Source organism: Phasianus colchicus, chromosome 8 (assembly GCF_987193195.1).
Source record: "Phasianus colchicus chromosome 8, bPhaCol1.hap1.1, whole genome shotgun sequence".
NCBI classification, from domain to species: domain Eukaryota; kingdom Metazoa; phylum Chordata; class Aves; order Galliformes; family Phasianidae; genus Phasianus; species Phasianus colchicus.
In genome coordinates this window covers 14,017,495-14,037,489 of record NC_143443.1, presented here as the reverse complement: position 1 = coordinate 14,037,489, position 19,995 = coordinate 14,017,495, and the positions used below count along the sequence as shown (strand labels likewise).

General features: G+C 32.5%; 1 protein-coding gene across 8 annotated transcripts in view; it reads right to left on the bottom strand.

The window, feature by feature from the left end:
• The window catches only part of KCNMA1 (potassium calcium-activated channel subfamily M alpha 1), a 446,296-nt gene that overhangs the window by 147,822 nt on the left and 278,479 nt on the right, over positions 1-19,995 (bottom strand). For all 8 annotated transcript variants that reach the window (XM_090144990.1, XM_090144991.1, XM_090144985.1 and 5 more), the window contains exons 6-9: positions 9,102-9,177; positions 4,496-4,571; positions 2,328-2,498; positions 467-558 (exon numbers count right to left, since the gene is read on the bottom strand). In XM_090144990.1, the coding sequence (XP_090001116.1) occupies positions 467-558; positions 2,328-2,498; positions 4,496-4,571; positions 9,102-9,177 (415 nt within the window). The remainder of the gene's footprint in view (positions 1-466; positions 559-2,327; positions 2,499-4,495; positions 4,572-9,101; positions 9,178-19,995) is intronic.

Sequence of the window (19,995 nt, the reverse complement as noted above, 5' to 3'; positions counted from 1 at the left end):
CATATGCAAAAGCAATATATTTATTTATTCATTTATTTATTTTTTCAAATTACATCAACGTAGTCTTAGTGGTACACAGGTTCTCTTGAAGCAGGAACATAATGTTGTGACTTGTACCGTAGCATTAGCCCAGGTCTCTAACTATAGTGTGACAGTTCTCCAGTGGTAACATCTGATGTCAAGGAATACAGCTTTTTAAGCTGCAGGTCAGCTATTACCACCTTCAGGGGATCTTTAAAGTCACACAACCACACCTGGTCTTTTTTGACTTACTTTCTGCCTCGGGTTGAGTTAAAAGTCCCGCCGTATTTCTTCCGATTAAGGATGAGAGCAGCAATTTCTGGCACGTAGCGAGCAAACATTGCCTACATGCATGAAACAAAAACACAAAAAAAAAAAAAAAGAAAATGGCATGCAGAGAGTGTTCTACTGCAGCAGAGGCAGCAGAGCCTCTTGGGATACTTACTTTCTTCCACTAACCGCACTATAGGAACCACCATATTTCTTGCGGTTTCCTATTAACTCTATGATTTCAGGGACGTAGCTGGCAAACATGGCCTAAGAAGAAGATAGGAGACAGAAGAAAAGACTAAAAAGAGAGGCCAAAGAAAGGGGGATGATGAATATTTTCAAGAGATATGTATTTTTAAGATCTGAAAATGCAAAAGAATTAGATCTACAAAGGTGTTTAAAAAGAAAATTTTAAAAATGTAAAAATTCTTATCAAACAAAACAAGAGGGTTCAATGTAAAAGTTGGTCTTAGAGAAGGTGCATGTTTTATGAATTAATAAAATGGCCTAAAGAGGAAAAATAAGTACACAAAACAAAAGAAGAACAAAATTAATTCAAGGTGTTATATAATCATAAGGTATGGTTACGTCTAAATCTTCCTGAAAAGGGGAAGATAAAAAAACCACTCATCTTGACTGGAAAGAAGAAAAAAAAAAGAAGAAGAAGAACAAAACAGACAAACAAACAAAAAAAACAAAGCAAAATTTTAAAAAGAATCACCACCACCAAAAAAAAAAAAAAAACACAAAAAGAAATATCACAATGGATTTCTATGGATATTACAATAGATTTCTATTTTAAAAAACAAGAATTTCTCCCCTGTGATTAGGATCTCAACAAAGACAAAAAGATAGAGTCAGGGGCAAATCCTCCTTCTAAAGAACAAAACAGTCACCACTACCCCCAAAAATTCTTTTTCAAAAGTTTATGTTTTTAAAAGGATTGGAGTAACACATGAAAGAAAAAAAAAAAAAAGATTTTAAGGAGAAAATAAAAATTATTCTGCCATGTTTTGTCCAACAAACATCTTCCTTGTGGCTGGATACTTCGAAGAGCTACTGCCAGTTGGCATGACCTCTGTCTTTATTTGTCAATAAACATAGATGGAAATGCATACATATATATATATATGTAGCTGTGTGTCTGACATATATGGTATTCATAACATCAATTTATACATATCACCTCCATAAGGTGTATGTATATGTGAAATCAATATGAGAGTAAAGTAACAAAAAGGATATGTATCTATGTGAATTAATATATATCATAAATTGTCTGTACAGCACTTACCTTGCACTGTCTGAATAATGAAATAAACCTTGCTGCTTTAGAAAAAACATTGCAACAGGTTCCATAGAATTACTAATAGTGATAAATAATAGAAAAGCTGACAGAAGACAACTAGCAACTTTGGTGCTTTGTACATATAGGACAAAGAACACCAGAATATGCTGATATAAAATGGTACTGGTTATGGCCATGCTTCATGTGATAAACTGAGTTAAAATTGAGCTACATTACATGAAAGGATGTTTGAAATTAAAGAGAATGTGGTTTGCCGTCATCAGGGTCAGGCAAGCTGCTCTTTAAGGCAGTCCAGAGCCACAGTGTTTGTTGGAATTCTGGGAAGGAACACAGAAGGGTGGGTAGGACTTCTGAAACCGCAAAGTGCCTTTAAGTATTAATATTATCCTTAAAAATATGCCCTACATTCAGTCACCGAAAAGCAAAATACTAGGACTAAGTTTATAAGCAGAAATGCTACGGCACTTCATGTATTCACATGCATTACTTATTTCAATGGTTTATAGAAATTCTGACTCCTATGACTGACAAACCGTGTCAAAATATTTATCATTAGAAAAAATATAGTGTATTAAACTTATTTAAGAATTTTAGAATTAATTTTAATTTAAGTTAAATATTATTATTTCTTCAATTATAGCATTGAGATTGAGATATGTAGAATAAGAACTAAATTAGAAGAAATTAATAAAAATGAACAATAGTAGTATATATATATTTTTTTTACCAATCCCCCAAGGATGAAGAAGACCATGAAAAGGCGACCAAGGGTTGTTTTTGCATAAACATCTCCATAACCAACAGTGGACATTGTAACCATCAGTAAATAAACGCATTCCCAATACGTTAACTGTTGATTATTTTGGAAATTTTCCCAAGGATCCCCTGAGTTCTCCACCTAAAATGAGAAAAGAAATATATAGTGAATAAATTAAAAGTACCATAGACTATCTCTACTGATACAAAAATACACATATTTTATTGGCAGATAATACAAACTCTGGATCCTGTTCTGTGATTTGTTTTGAACATACAGAGGACCTAGGATTATAGACTTACCATTCTCTTGCCAATACACATAGAATTGCCACTGCAACTGTTTATGGAAAGAAGCTTTTCCATTCACTACTAAACAATATACATTATTAGAAAAGAAGGTGGGGTTTATTTGATATCAGTTTGTCCAGATATTTTTTCAGATATTATTTCTAATGCAATTATTCCGCTTAATATTTTTGTTATATAATATTATGTAACTATTTACGACATTAGTGACTTATCACTGACTTGGAAAAGTGATAGAAGTTATAAATTTAACAGCGGGAAAGGAGTATACGAGTACACTCTGTATGCATAATAGCTATTAAATTTTGTTCCACATTAGGAAGCCTAAAGTTTGAGAATTCCTACAGCAGAAAAAAAAGAAGAAAAAAAAAAAAAAGAGAAAACCTCCTTCCATCAAATATAATTTCTAAAACTGAGAATTTTATGTTTTTTGTTTGGTTTGTTTTTAATTCAAATCTAGAAAAAGTGAATGAATCTGTGATATATTAAAAAAAAAAAAAAAAAAAAAAAAAAAAAAAAAAAAGCTGCAGTGGCCCAAAGGAATTCATTACTGTTAAATGAGAAATATATCACAAAAAAATACCTCCCAAAACCTCAGCTCATCTTCCTAAGACTGAAAATTAAACACTGACCTCTTCACACCAGTAACCAGTGACGTGGACATGTAGAAATGGTACATAGCTGTGTGCCAAGGCAAGTTCAGACTACATACAAGGACAGAATTGTTTACCCTGAGGGAGGTCAAACACTGAAACCAGCTTCCGAGCTTGATGTTTGATGCCCCACGTCTGTCAGCATTCAAGAGGTATTACTGGATAATGCCTTTAGTAATATGTTTCAATGTTTGGTTAGCTCTGAACTAGTCAGAAGCTGTGTGTTCCTTCCAACTCAACTAGTCCATTTCATTCTAAATGATTTCTGGTATAACTAGAGGACAAGCATTCTGAATTGTATCTTACGTAGACAAATGTAGCCCAAGGTAATTTAAGTGAAGTCAACCAAATTCTTCAGTTGAAGTCATTTTTAAAGTCTGGAATAACACTAATATCACCAAATCATAACATTCCTTCAAAATCATCCTAATGTATTACCACCCTGAAATTTTCCTGTATCTAAATTGATCATAAAATCTCCTTAAAGGACAAATATTTAGTCATATTTAATTATATTTATCAAATAACTTAGCAAAAGCTATTGTTTTAAAATTTGAAAACATGCAATTGACACATACCATTTATGTACAAGTATATTAATATTTATGAAATGATTTGTAATTCTATATGAAGCATCTTGTACTTGTCAGGTATTTTTAAGCGCAGAATAACAATTATGACAAAAAAGTATACTATCAGTGACAAATAGAAAAATCAAAGATTAGAAATCTAAGAGAAAAGCAGAAGCAATGCTATCCTAAATGGTTGCAATCCCACTGCATCTTGTGGAAATACAGACTGGCTTTCTTCTCTAGCACAACCATTGATTTCCCAGGACCTCACTCATTTCATACTCTGACATCCCATTCCGGGAAGCACTTTGAGTAGTTATTTAGGAAACATTGCCACCTACTGGTTAATTATATCATTCAGGAAGTTATAATAGTTCAAGTCTCACATTTATCTATTGCTGAAACTAAATATAGGGGTTAATACATAGATTAGTATTACTTATAAAATAATATTTGAGTAAAAGCTGAAAATTGAAGAAACTTTGATTTTTTTTCATTTTTATTTTAATTATTAAATGTACTAAGGGGTCATTCAGAATAAGGCAATTTCAGATAATAAGGTAGTTGTGAAAGAAAGCCAAAGAAATATTTGCAAATATACTTACCAAATGTATGAACCCAGCTGCTGTCAGCCATGTGCTGATAAAAATAGAGCACAGATTCACTAGCTTGATGGAATTACTGGGGAGAAAAAAAAATAGAAAGAACATACTTTGGAATTTATCGGACATTCCTCTCACTACTCTTACTTTCTCAATTTTCTTTCTGCATACATCGGCAATTAAACACATGCAAACACTTTGATGTCCTGGAATACATCCATGCAGACGCAATGAATTAAATAGGGTAATGTCAACCACCATTGTCTGCTGAACATTGCATTTCTACCCATAACTGACTGATGCTTTCTGAATTATTGAATTATTTCATTTTTCATTAGCTTGTATGCTTTTCCATGTTCTTTTTTTTTTTTTTTTTTTTTTTTTAACCCCAGACCTGATGAGGCTTTAAATGCTAAAGAGGATTTTCAGTGCTGGCTGATTGCTAATACTTGCAAATATTATTACAGAGCAAGACTATCTTCCTAGAGGTACAGCAAACACTAATGAACTATTGCAGCCAGTCTGTGAATGCCAGGCTGGTTTGGTGGGAAAAAAAATAGGATTCCCAAACTTGGGTATTTTGTTTCTGTGTTAAGTCTTACGTCATTTTCAAATTAAATCATAACATATCTCATAATTCACACTGACAGTTTCAAAAACAAAACAAGAGAAACCCCACAAATTCTTTTTAGTCCCACTGAGTACGATATACTCTACTGTAGACAAAAGTGATTTTAAAGCAAGAACCTCGCACGGAGTTCAGCAGAAAAGCACTATATTGAAGAGCTTGTGGAAAAAGTTTAAGTAAAGCCTGGTCCCTCTATTCTAAAAAATATTACTGCAATTTGAAAAGCTAGGAATTGCATCCAACAAACACACAATGAACTGAAGTCATCTATTATTACGTGTTAATGACCTTACACTTTCAAGGAATTTTATTGAAAATAGCTCTCCTTTGTTTCTGAAAATACATCTTAGAAAGAATGAGAACACATCATTAGAAAACTCATTATTTCCAAGCCAATGTGTTCCAAAATAAGAAATATTGGGAAAAAAACTGGTAGTAGTTATAGTAGTAGCAATGTAGTAATAGAGTTGATTAACATTTATTTTTCTAACTAATTGAGGACAATTTCTAAACTAAGTTGATAAATGAATGTGGAAAATTAAACAGATAGTTCCACTGAATATAATTTTTAAGTGGTACAGTTGAGTGGGCAACTGTAGGGGCTAGTAAAGATACACAACAGGCTAACAAATGACAGTTGCTATAATGATTACTGTACTCAAGTTTATGAAGCTATGCCTTCATTTTTACAATTAATTAATTATTATGCACTTCAAAGCATACTCACTGTGACAGTTTATTAAGGTTTGTTTGGTTAATTTTAATATTTTGTTAATAACAGCATTCATAATACCACAATAATACCATAAGACACTAATCTCTAGGTGCCTAGATTAAACAAAATGATAGAAATTATACTGATGCAAAGTTCAATTATGAAAGGCTAAATACAATTCTTCACCTGAATTTAGGTCAGAAGAAATTCTCAGTGCAATAAAACAACAACTGTTCTCCACATATTACTGTAATATATGTAAATGATTGCAGTCATTAAAAATAGCTTCTCATTATGTGTTTGGAAATTTTTATTTTTTCAGGTTTATTGAAAATTGTACCTTCTCTGTCCTCTATGAAATACGCCTGTGTTTCTGCCAGAGTCTAAATATAGATGAAAGATTAGTCACAAACATTTTTCTGATCTTTAATCTCTTTGCAACATCTGTGCAAAATCCCTTACTGTGAGCCCTATGTCCCTGCAGTTTTGTTGAGAAAATATTTGAAAGCAGTGAAGTAGAGAAATTTCCAACTCAACATCACACAGTTCTATTTTATAAACACGGGAACATAAAATACTCTGAGTAAGATGCATTTCATTTCAGACGAAGGAAACAAATAGCTCACTGGCAGAGGAATATCTTCTAATAGGCCAAGGTAGATCTTTGCTTTGTTTTAGTTGTTCTTTTCAAATAAAACAATAAATATGTTCTCATGATTTTCTCACTACTTTGCTGATTGTGTCACTATCTGAATGTGTTTGAAAACCGTGTTAAAGTGGTGCTCGGGGACATGATTTAGCAGATGGTTGTTAGAGTTAGGGTAGTATGGTTTGGTTGTGGTTGGATTTGATGATCTTCAGGGTCTGAGCAATTCTATTATTCTATGATTAATGTTAACCACAATGAAAACTTCATTAAATTACCTTCATATTTTTCAAATGAGTGCATACAACCTTAAATAGCTCTCTCTCTTCTTTTTTTTTTTCCTATTATTTTATATAATAAAAAGCATCTTTTTTTTTCCTTTCTATAGTATACTTTCAGAGCTAATAATGAAATACTGAATTTACTGTTTTAGTTCAACAGGTCGAGTACTGTCATTAGTTCTTGGTCTTTATAATAGACAAATAAACTATGAAGTTGAAAATTTCATGAAATCTTTATAAGTGGTTGGCAAGAACTACTGAAATTTCTTAAGTTAACAAGGTTTTTAGCCACTTCTAACCAAAACAATGTTGCAGTAACTGGTCAAAACTATATAATACTAAACAAAAATTGATGGTAATAATGAGAATTTATGGCTACTGTATGTAACAGAAATACTGCTCAATTTTAAATAAGTAAATTTTATTTAATTGAACAGGGATTTAATGAGGATAATAGCTTCAGTCCTCTAGCTCTTGAAAAATTTCTAAAGATTGTTCATTAGACACAAGTGCTCTGCACTTTCAGTTTAGTTTTGTGGGGTTTTTTTCAGAAAGATTAATAATGCAGAAATAGAAACTTCCACTAAAATAGTGTCTTGATACTCTAACAGCATATGTGTACCCATTACCTACACTACCTATGTTTTCTGGCCATTTGTTGCAGATTGATTCATTCACTTTTCAAAATGCTGCTTTGTGAACATTGATAGTATCCAAATAATTAAGTTCATTTCAGGTTTACTAAGATACACAGAGCAGACATGCTCTTTCACTGCAGAAATAGGAACAGGGAAAAATTAAAAAAAAATGAGGCACCTATTGTTTTTAAGTTAAATAAACTTTGCTACTGATCAGCTGCTGGCAGTTAATCAGCCAAGTAAACTGAAACTGTAACATTAGAAAGTTCTGCTTTACAACCATAGTAAAGGTTGTAAGCATTTGGGTTTTACAGATATTTAGGCATTCAGATAGAAAATTATAGAGACACTATCTAATCTAACATTTAAATTTCTACCAGAAAAAAAAATGCTATTATAATGAATCAGTCAATCTCAAGTTAGCAAGCTGTGAATAAACTACAATTTATCAATACAATATCCCTACATTTATGGACCTGGAAGTTTATGAATTCATCACTTCTAACTTTATCTAAAACCATTTGAGTTTATGGAACATTTCTATTAGTTGCCATGTCTTCTGGTGAGGTCGTTCTTCTGTCAAAAATAAACTTACTGGATATTCTGAGCCCCTAAACAAATTATTCACTTTCTTTAAAAAACTGATAATAATCTAAGCTAATGGGCTAATATTTTCCCCACATGTTCATTAATTTCTCTATCAAGGACTGGACTTCTAATAGTCACACAGCTAAAAATATACAGATAGTAAGAGTCTAGAGCACAGAAAATAGTTTTAAACTTAAGAAAATAGTTTTAAACTTAATCAGCTCTTTACTATGAGCATCTACAAATTTCAAGTTTCTATTTACTCATCGCAACCAGTTTACATGGGATGTAGACATAGTTACTTGCATACAAAGTCCTCACACAAACTTCTCAACTAATGGAGAGAATATAGTATTTTAGAATTGAACTGAATTTACATTAATTATTGAAAGATTGGTTCAATTCTTTAGCTGGGGTAATTTAAAGGGTGATGAAATGCAAAGCATCTGTAACAGTGAAGCATGGGAAGGTTCTTTTTTTTTTTTTTTTTTCCTCAGAGTGATCTTTTGTTCCAACTTGTGCTTTTTCTACACAATTAACATGTATTATTGGCCTAAAGAATAAGTGAAAAACAGAAAGTTAATCAGGGGAGTTTAAAGTATTCTTTGAAAGGAATGCTAATGGCAATGAACACAATAGATACATAGCTGTGTGTAAAATTATTATTTTTTTTATGTGAAGAAGGATGCTCAATTCAAAAGAACTGAAATAGAGCCACAATAATTATTTTTGAAATGTTTTTAGCAGTATTCTGCTGAATTAATTGAATTAATTTCTGTTCTGTAAGGTAGTGGAATACAGACTGACAATGTGGAAATAAGTAACATTTAGTCAGTGAAGAGCTATGTAATTCATTCTGCTCTGAATTTATCAATATTCAGTCTTGCTCAGATATTCCAAACAAAATCTTCTCCTGATAACATGGAAAAGAAATGTTTACTCTGGTAAAGTGGTCAGCTAAGTAAAAATTTTGAAGAACAGATATTGAGCTTCATTTTTTTTGGCTGGTTCTTTTTTTCAGACAAGAAAAGCATATAGTACTAGGACCACAAACAGAAGCCATTTAAACTATGCTATCAATACAACTACTCAAAACAAAAGTAAATGTCTTACCTTGTTTTAAGGATATTCAGAAACTGCAATATTTCTGAAAACTGTATCAGTCTAAGGGCTCTTAAAAATCTTAAACCTGCATTAAAGAAAAAAAGACTCTAGTAAAGAGTAATCCAAATTCCAGCAACATTTCATTTACAATGACAGCAATCATGAAAACAACATAGGCAGCATACAGTATGTCAAATACCTTTGAAGTGTTCCTCCATATTTAACAGTTTCAAGATCCTCACCAGTCCTTTTTGGAATAGTTTTAAACTTAATTCCTTAACTGCTGAGGTATTCTACCGGAAAAACTCAGTTTAGCCGGGGAGCCATGGAAGGAGATTAATTGGCTGAAAGCTAAGAGGGAAAAAAGCCTCTTTGAGGTTCTGTTGGTTGTTCTAGCACACATGACCTTCTCTTCAGACTGTCAAAGACACGTACAGACCTGAAACTTCTCAATTCTCCAAGCTCCCATGATGCTTAGTGAAAAATAAGAGATTATGAGCAAAAGATCTGATAACCCAGATAAACTAGACTGTGGATATGCCTGATTACATTGGCATGATGTAAAACCTTTTATTGAAATAATGCCCCTATCTCCACCCTACTTTCCAAAAAAGTCAAGTAGTACAACAAGAGGACCACACACTCTCTCCTAAAAGTTTCAAATTTGCTATATAATTATTTCTAAAAAGAAATAGAAGTTTTGTATTAAAATCAGTTTGCCGGAGTAGCAATTCCTAGACAACTGTAAAGCCAGTGAGAGAGAGTATGCAAGAGAAAATACTATAAAAGATTAAGGGCTTAAATTATTGAAAGAGACTTATTCTGATACTAAATTGGCTACAGACCTCTGGCATATGAATAAAGGTACATAGTGTACAAATACACATCTTGTAACATTGAAACAGAGCTTTCAGAATAGTTTTTTAGTAAACAGTGCAGCCAAGAGTTACTTAAAAAATTGTATAATATGCAACTGTGACTACTGCAAGGCAGCTTCATGTCATTCAATCTCCAGTGTTATAAAACATTTTTTCTCCCTAGAACCTTAAGGAAAAAATAAAACATCAGCACAACCTTCCTCATCTCAGTGAAGTTCAGAGGTTTCCTTCAAAAGCAAAGTTGTGTGAGGGCAGTAAATCAAGGCTTTATTTAAACAATATTATAGAAAAGCTGCTAAATAATTTTTTTACTTCTGTTAAGGCTCATAGCTATCCTTAATAGAGCAGAAAATCTCTCTTATTTGTGTATCACACATATACAAAGTTTATACAAAGCGTGTAGAAGATTAATCACAACTTGAACAGTGGATTTGGGGATCTCAGCAGAAAAAGCCATAAAATGAGGCTTAATAAGTCTAAACTTCAGATCCCTTTGCAAGTAGAAGGTGATCATTTTATATCAAATTTCTCAAACTACAAGACACATGCTTCTGCTGTGTGTGCAGAAGTAGTCCTAGTAGTGCTAGAGTTCTAGCAGTTCCTAGAACTGAAACATTCAAAACTGTGTACAATTTTTAAATTGTCTGTCATTCCACTCCCTAGCAAATTTTTAATAAACATTTCATGGGAGAAAAATTGCTCACTTCAAATGCACTGCAACTAAGGAGAATTTAAAGATAAACCCATTGCAATATGTCAAAAAGAAGTATAAGAAAGAGAGAGAGAGAGAGAGAGAGAAAAGATAGAGAATTACAGAGGCTTAAAGTCCAGCTTTCATGACCTACAAATAGAACTTGCTTGTACAGAATCAGCTTGTAACCTCTGCGTCTTGTCTAGGACACTACTTTGGGGCTTTGTTTTTTAACTAAGGAAACTTCAGTGTACTGCCTGCTCTGCATAGCTCAAACACAAAAAACATGAAGCATAGATAAAAATTTTCCTTATCATGACAGAATCTAAATCCTTTCCATTTATCTACCCTTTTCAATAACTGAATAAATCTGTTAGATTTTTGCACCCGTGCTATTTTAGATGATCTTCGGTACTTCCTGTCTTCTAGATAATAATGAGTTCCATCATACTAACAAGAATATGTGATTTAATAAGAATCTCATTCCATATTCATAGTTTGAAGACACACGTCATAAACCCTATGAAAAGACAGATTCTGTAGATGATATATAAAACTTCGCAAGCTGACATGAACCCTTTATGACACTACTTCATCATATTTTCCAGAAAACTTTTTGATATATAATTTTATTATTATTATTATTTAGAAAAATTAAGCATGTTAGAAATTGCTGAATATTTATAAGCTCAGGAGGAAACATGTAGAGGCTGGGAAAACAACTTTTAAGCATAAGCCATCAAAAGGAAGACAGTTTGCAAGTAGGGTTGAAAGTCTCATTGTTGTGTGAAGAAGAAGTATATTTAAAGTAGAAAGTTCAGGAATGTTCATTAAAAAAAAATGGAAATTGTGGAACAGTGTGAAAAAAAGAGTTCTGAAAAGTGATCTGAATTAAACAGGTAAAAGAAATGGTAGGGCTGCAGCTGGCAGTTTGGAATAACATTATTTCCAAATACTCATAGTATCTTATGCTCAAGATTTGAGCATGCAATCACCAGTTCATTGTTTGCAAATGAAACCCACTATGCCTGCAGTATCTATTCCCCATATCACTATTAACACAAAGTCTGCCAAGGAGTTCTACATATTAGGGACAAATTACCCTGTACAGTGCACCAATGAGTACACCTTTCCAGAGGGGAGTCTTCAAACCACACAAAGATTTTTTTTTTGTGGCTTATTGGCAACATCTGTTTATACCAGAGGAACTCAAACGAAGGAGAAAGGAGAATTCCCAGTCTTTAATAATTGGTTTTTAATGTTGTGAAAGAGTTAAGAGATCTTTGAATTAATGTTTGGCACTCTAAAACATTTAATAGCATGGACTGGTTTACCCTCTGCAGTAAATTATGTGCACTTATTCTTCAAATAGACTACAAGAAGCAACACCTAGGAACAAACTGTAAGCATAAAGCTCAAATGAAATAAGATTACCCCTGAACGTATGTTATTCACATCATCTTGCTCTTTGCAAGGTGATGATGAATCAGCTGAATAATTCCTAAGAGGAAAAGTCCAAGAAACATTTCATTTTGGTGCTGGAATTAACAATATATCAAAGAGTGCAATCATGTATACATCATAAACTGATGACATAGTAATCCTCACAGCAATAACCCTGCTGCAGTGCAACTGTGGTCAGATTAAAGATGGCCCAAATTATTCAGTAGGTAGCTTACCATGAATCTACATGAAAATTAAGCAAAGTTAAATAGAAAAGATTTTGGGTAGTTTTACTCAAGAATAATAACAATGGATCCATAAAGAATAGTTAGGTTATGAAAAAAATCATATGAAAAAATTAACACAATTTCCCATGTTATGATCTCCCACTGTTCCAAATCAAATTTAACTCATTTAAAAATAAGAATTTGTTTCATGCTCACCAACTCTACAGGAATAGAAATTTATGACATTTTCTTACACATCAAGGATACTAATAAAAAATCTATAATGAGAACACTAATTAAAAAATCATTCATTTTCAAAAACTGTATGAGATACTAATACTCTTATATTTAAAGAATATAATCAGTAATTCAAATAAGATAGATCGTTATGTATTATAGTTATGTCCATTTGCACTGTGAATGTTTAATGGGATCCTGTCTTCTAAAGTCAACTGATCAATCTGCTAAGAGCCAAACTCAAGGATTATTTGTGATTTTGCCTCCTCATTTCTTCCTTGGCAAAGAGTTTTATGTTGGAACATTCTTGTGGGATCTAACTGGAATAGAATATAATCCTCTAAGTACAAAAAGAAAAAAAAGTATCAAAAGATTTAATTCACCTAGACATTCTCTCTAATCAGACGAAAATATACATGCTTCTTCAGTGAGCTAATCTTAGCTTCTAAATTTAAGACCAAGGTATGTTTCCAACCTGGAATTTCTGAGCTCTAAGATAAAGCTGAGGATTTCATAGATTTCTAAGCCAGAAAAGACAATTATGATTATCAATTCAGATACTTTTAATATAAAAAAAATGTCTCATTCCATGATTTCAGTCTCTAGTCCAATAATTTCAGTTCTACATATAACAAATAACTAAAATGAGCCTCAAAGTATACCACGACATTATTTTCTAACTGTGGAAATATTTGTTCATCTACATGTTTCAGCTATGACAACTAAAGAACAATTCTGAAAGTACACTGAAGATTTAAAATGTATGTAGTAATTTGTATTCTTTTATCAGGTAATTTTCTAAATCACGTAAGAGATTACTGGGAATAAAATAAGTAATTGTGTGGAGTTTTTCTTTAATTATAATTAATTTACATAATGCTCATTCTTATTAGATCAGATAATTTCCAAAAGGTAACCAGTAAGTTATTTGATTACATTAAGCTAACAGAAAACACTGAATGTTTGTATTAACAATAGATTAAAAAAAAATAAAAGAGAACAACAACAACAACAAAAAATCACTAAGACTCCCAGATCCAAATGCCTATCTTCTGAAATTCTGTACATTGAATGTGGTTGTGAAGCAATGATATATCCAAATCTCTCAGACCAATTTTGAAAGTGACTGAGAGGCCAAGTAATCCCCTAAACCCTGAAATTAGTTTCAAATATTACAGAACTCGGTGCAAAAAGAAGCTATATGTTATGTTGTTAAAATTATGGGACTGATTCAGAATACAACAGGAGTATTTTTACTATTTCTATCACATTCTTGTTCAGTTCTGTGAGGCACAAATATTATCCAGCTATTGAGGACTCAGTAAGGCGGATGTCTTAAACCAAATAGTGACATAAACATGATCAATAAGTTAAGTGACAGTAGCAATAAAATTAGAGTTAAAAATCTTTAGGAAGTTTACAGTAAAGAAAACAAAATGATTTTAAGCTTTATTTGATTTCACAGTCTTAAAATTTGCTCAAATACAATATTTTCCTGTCAATCAGCTTTGCAGTCTCAACTGCATTGATGCTTTCAAGTGGATTAGTATACAGCAAATATTGGGATTCATCCAAAGTTACAAACCCCCCAAAACAAAATTTATAATTCTTAATCTGTAAAGGGGAAGAGGAGGAAATGAAGACAACTAAACTATTATTTATTCTTTATGAGATTCCAGAAAACAGAAGTAGGAATTAGGATCTTTCCTTAATTCAACACAAGTCCAATCTAGTGAAACAGCATCAAGTATTACATTATGTCTTCAAATAAATACATAATACCTTTCTTATTTTCATACATTGCTTATTCTGAGAGTAGCATATTCAGAGGTACTGGCATAAGGACTTCTAACTACAGAGATTTTGCATACCAGCTACATCCTTTGCAAACCATTCATCCATTCACCAGAATCATATCTTCAATGAATTATTTCACTATTTATGAAAATTATCAATGGCCACTGCTACTCCATATTTGACTGAGACCATATGGTTTACAGAAGACTGAAAAAACAAGAATCAGTACTGAGAAAACCAGAAAATTTTCTGAGATATACAAAATGGAGGGGTAATTTTTGGGATGAAAACAGCTCTGTTCTGAATGCCTTCACATAGTGCAGCAGAACAACCTGAGATCCACTGCCTGTAGATGAGCGTCAACATGAAAGCTTCAAGAGCAATACAAGAAGAAAATAATTTGCAACATAACCAAATTATTTTCATACTTTTCCTTGCTATTATTATGCAAGTGTACATATGAACCAGGTTTCATTGCATCAAGTTAAGAATCTATATAGGTTGCTACTAATTCCTTTCAAGCAGTACCGTATCAAATTGTTAATAAATATCTCTGTTGCACATTTTTAATTTACATTTACACCTATCTAAAGCAAAACAAACAACAACTCTATATCATCATAGAAAATTACTTTCCATTCTTCAATAAAGACAAATATTTCATTCTATTTGAATATCAAACCCCTTTGAGGAGGCAGTGCATACATGGGCACATTACATCATGCAAGTCACAGAGGGAATTTTTCCTATAAAGCAGCTGAAATAATATACCAAGAATGGAAGAAATGAATGCAACATCTGTTAAGAAAAGAACTGTGCTAGAACCAGAGACAGAATCAAAAACTACATTTTGAAGAAAAAGTTTAGAGTTGGACCTTACCCCAGTATGAGCCGACCCTATAACAAGACACCAAGGAGTTTCGAAAAGAATGCTGTTCTTCCTTCTCAGGGATATTATGTCCCGCTTTGACACGATATCCATTTTGGAATAATTCTCCAAGAGACTTTTTACGTCTTCTGGTACTTTTGTACGTTTCCGTACGCGTAGCCCCAGAAGGGCTGTGGTAGACTAAAATCTTGCTGGGAATCATTACTATGTATCTTCTCCTTCAGATATACTGCACATAAGATGTATTGTGGTCCAGTCTTCAGTCACAGCATCCACTAACATTGAAGATATTCATATATACTTCTGTTTTTTTCTAATTCAGTATTAACACAGAGAAAGCTCAGAGTACTTTCTTTAACAGAACATTCCTTTGGAAGCAGATTTACTTAACAGGGCACAGTTTGCAAATTTGTATTATATACAAATTTTAACTTTACATGTTGCTATCAAAAGATAATTTAATATAATCTAACTCATTTCTGTTAGCATGAAACAAACAGAATTCATGCAAATATAGAACTCAGCCTCACAAAACACCCTAGGAATATCACCAAGTGGATAGGCGAAACAAATCAGAGAAGAGACAGGCAGGCAGTGCAGATGCTCCTCTGATCTGTGATGTACTAGAGCTTAAAAGCCATCTTCTATCCGGATATTACCACATAAGCTTCTTTCAGATACATCAAAGAACCACACCCATCAATTCAAAACCCTCAAATGTGATGCTGTTCACTTGAAATGAACAGGTACTCTCATAAAGAATATAGCTATAGCAGATCATAAGGGGAATTATTTGCTGTGTACTCTTTTCTTTGGCAATTTTCATGTGTGTCTTCTGGTGAAAGTTATTACGCAGAAGGCAGAGGTCACAAATCAGCCAACTCTTACAGGATTTATCCGAGATGAAATAAACCCCTGTACACACACAACCATTCTTCATCTAATCCCAGTTAATAGCAGCTATATTATGGAAGGAAAAAAAATATATCTTTAGCCATCAAGCAAGAGGGAAAGAATAGAGCACATTAGTTCTCTCAAGCAGACTTGTTCTGTGAATATTCACAACAGGATTTTTGTTCAGTCAACTACCACCTCAATTAGAAAAAAAAGCTCTTTCAAATAAAATGTGAGATGGTACCTTCCATGAGACATGATGTGCTTGCCTGGTCAACGTCCTGGTTTTGGAACATAACATACATATTCCATATTGAAAAACTAACTTCATTTCAAGAAATATGCTGAACATACTTAGCGTTCCTTTTATATTTGTTTTTCTGCACAAGAAAAGCCATAAAAATATATATTCTAAAAATATATCAATGCCATCTGGAGTACAGTGCAAAGCAGATATAAAAATAGACAGTATCATGTGCTTATAGGAAATATACAGGATCTCAAAGCACTTTGGAAATGTTACTGAAGTCTGACAAGGCCAAACAGAAATGTGGAGCACAGTACACACAAATTTAAAATGCCAAGTATTATTCAGGGAGTAAATCATAAGTAAACCACTTTTGTGACTCTTTGACATCATAACATTTACACCAAGTTCTGACAAACACCCTGGTCATATTCCCACTAGTCACAGAAGTGAAGCTCCATGGAGTTCATTGGCAATTATGCTCTTTGACTCTGTACAAATGCATACAAACATATTTATAAACTGTGAGCATTTGAATTATTCCTTTCAAACTGGAAGGATTTTAACAAGGCATTATTTATCTTTATTACTAATCGCATCTTCTATTGCTCAAACTGAAAAAACTTTTCCTACTTTTTTTTTTTAATCATGTAAGGGATATTATTTTTCTTCATTTTTGTATTTCACTTTGAATATAACTATAATCTTCTTTTTTTTTTTTGAATTTTAAACCTATCATTATCTTACTTTGGGTTTGTTTGGTTTTTTTTTTCAGCAAACATTTGGGTGTAGAATTCAAAAGTGTTTTGAGTCCAGTACACCTCTAAAGCAAATCAGTGCTCCAGTAATAACTAGAAAAGCCAAGCTTTTTGTTTACATAACCTACATTTTGGGTTCAGTAATCTGACAGTATTCTTTTAACTCTTTCAGTTCCCTGCATCAGAGGATGTTATCCAGATTTTTATTGATTTTCTCCCTTTTTGTTTCAGAGCACTGCTAAAACTGTTGACTATGTTAAAGTCTGGGGAAAAAATGAATTAAATAATAGAAAATGGAAATAATTTTTAAACAAATCTGATCCACAATTAAAAAATACAAATCTAAATTTCTAACCCTAAGCCAAGGAAGGACAAAAGCGAGATGTAAAGTCTGACTAATGCTGCAGCACTCTGTTGCTTGCAGACTTGCAATCCTGCCTGTCTTTGTTTCGAGTCATAAGGCACAAGGCGTAACTGCCAATGAAAAAATTAATATACTACAAAATAAGACTTGAAAAGTCAAATCTTTTGATTCTAATGAATTTGTATGAAATCCTCTTTAAACTTCAAATTGAAGTTAAAGGAAATATTTAAAAAATAATTGGAGCAAATACATACAAATTAATTTTGAAAAAAAAAAAAATACTCCACAAAATTGTATATAATTATGATACAAGTGTGAAAAATTCAACTTTTCTGACCAGATTGTGCCACACACTTCATTAAATATTTATGCCTGTAAAGGATGAATGATGGTCTTACTGTTGTAACTCCTTGAAGGTGGAATAAATTCATACTGTAATAAAAACAAACAATATTTCATACCAGCTATTAGTTTAAGACTTTAGGCATAAAATTCCATAGAAGTCAAAGATTAAGTTGCTTTCAATGTCTGGTGGGAATATGGCTGTCACATAGGTCCATACACTACTTACTAGTATCCCTATTTTCACCTCATGCCAGTACTAGAAGTCTTCACAGATTCAGTGTTGTAACATGTTTAAATACAAAGCCTGAGAACTGGAAGATTCAATGCAGCACTAAGGCTGAGTCTGGAGTAAGTCCAGCGAAGAGTATTTAAGTCTCTTCTCTTCAAATTAATTTCAGACAGAAAATTTGCCTGTGGTCTGCCTGCTGAGATGCAAATTCTGAGGGTGTTTTTACTGCTCAAAAAATGGTTGCTGTAATAGGATAATATATTACCAAAAGCTAGAGTAAATTACAAATATATTGCCACAAAATTACCAACACTAAGAATAGATTGTGAAAAAGGCTATGTACTGTCAGAATAGATTAGAATCAGCTTCTAGAAAAGCAGGTGTCTCTGACGTTTTCCCAGAAGACAGCCTTCCTCCAAATACAGTGCATTATTTGCCCTATACTCTTGACTGCTATGTATTTCCTATATGATTTAGATGTATTTCCACAGCACGAACATGAGAGAATCTAGAAGAACCTGTCATGGACCATTTTTATTTCCTAGGCGTATCTGCTTTTACAGTTCATTTTACAGTGCTGTAGTTTGGATGTTTTGTCCATAGCAGGAAAGAAAGTGAAGGTAGGCACAAGAGACCAATCTCAGTATTACTCTGAACTTCTATAGAAAATGAAAGCTAGAACCACAGTACAAATTATACAAGTTTTAAAAAACTGTAGCTGTAAAAAACTTTACAAATTATCCTATTTCTTTTGAATTTATGATTGCAATATCTTTTGTGTATAAATTCTGATGTTCATTGACTGCCACATCATCATACATATTGTCTGCCAACTGATCACTACAAACATACTATTTTCTTGAGTGAGCACTGTCCTAACCCTATATCTAGCCATCATTAAGCATTACATTAAGTATGCATTAACAAGCATCTAAAACCATTTTAATTATACACGCATATTAAAAATTTACAAACAGTATATACATCATATGAATTTTAATAAGAATAGTAAACTGTCTTAATTTTGTCTTATTTACATAATTAATCATTTAAGAACATAATTAAAAAGTGAACTTCTAAATAAGATCTGAATTTAAAAAACAGTGACAATTTCCTTGCATAAATTTAACAGAAAGAAAATGGGTTTAGGGAAGAAAAAAAAAAAAGTTTGATCTAGAACAACACAGTTTTCCAAATTAAAATGCTGTGTTTCTGTGTGTGCGTGTGTGTTTTTAAATTAATTAAGGCATTATTCTGTTTTTGATATTTCCTTGCCATCTGCTATATTTTTTACTTACAACAAACAAAAGTTTGAAGTTGAATGCAGTATTTCTGCTTCTGGCCTGAAGTAGCAGCTAGTGAGATTTCATAAGAAAGTCTATTTCTGGCAAATGTCTGTGCAATTTCAAAGACAAGATAAGCTTAGATAGTTTTAACCTAAAATACCAAGAAAACTCAGAATCACTGACCTCATGTTCCTTTACAAAGATCAACCCAGGAAGTATGATTGGTAGATAGATTTAGAGCAAAATGTTTCCTAACTAGCACAAGCTTATAATAACATTCGTAAATACACTGTACTGATTTATTCAAAAAGAATTATAAACTAAATACCTGAACCAAATAAATGTGTTTTCCAAAGTTTAGTAATATCTCTTTTAATTAATGCTGTTTTAAAATGAAAAAAAAAAACCTCCAGACTGGAGGAGAAAAAAAGAAAAAAAAAAATCAGCAAAAAGATGCCAAAGCATACACACAGAAAGAGCAAGCAAATGCCCTCTGAACATCATTAGTTTTCCTGGCAGAGACTTTCTAGCAATCCATATGGAATATGGAATAAAGTTAATTCAATATTCCACACTCAGATAGGACCTAAAGGTCTACTAGTACCATGAACAGAAATA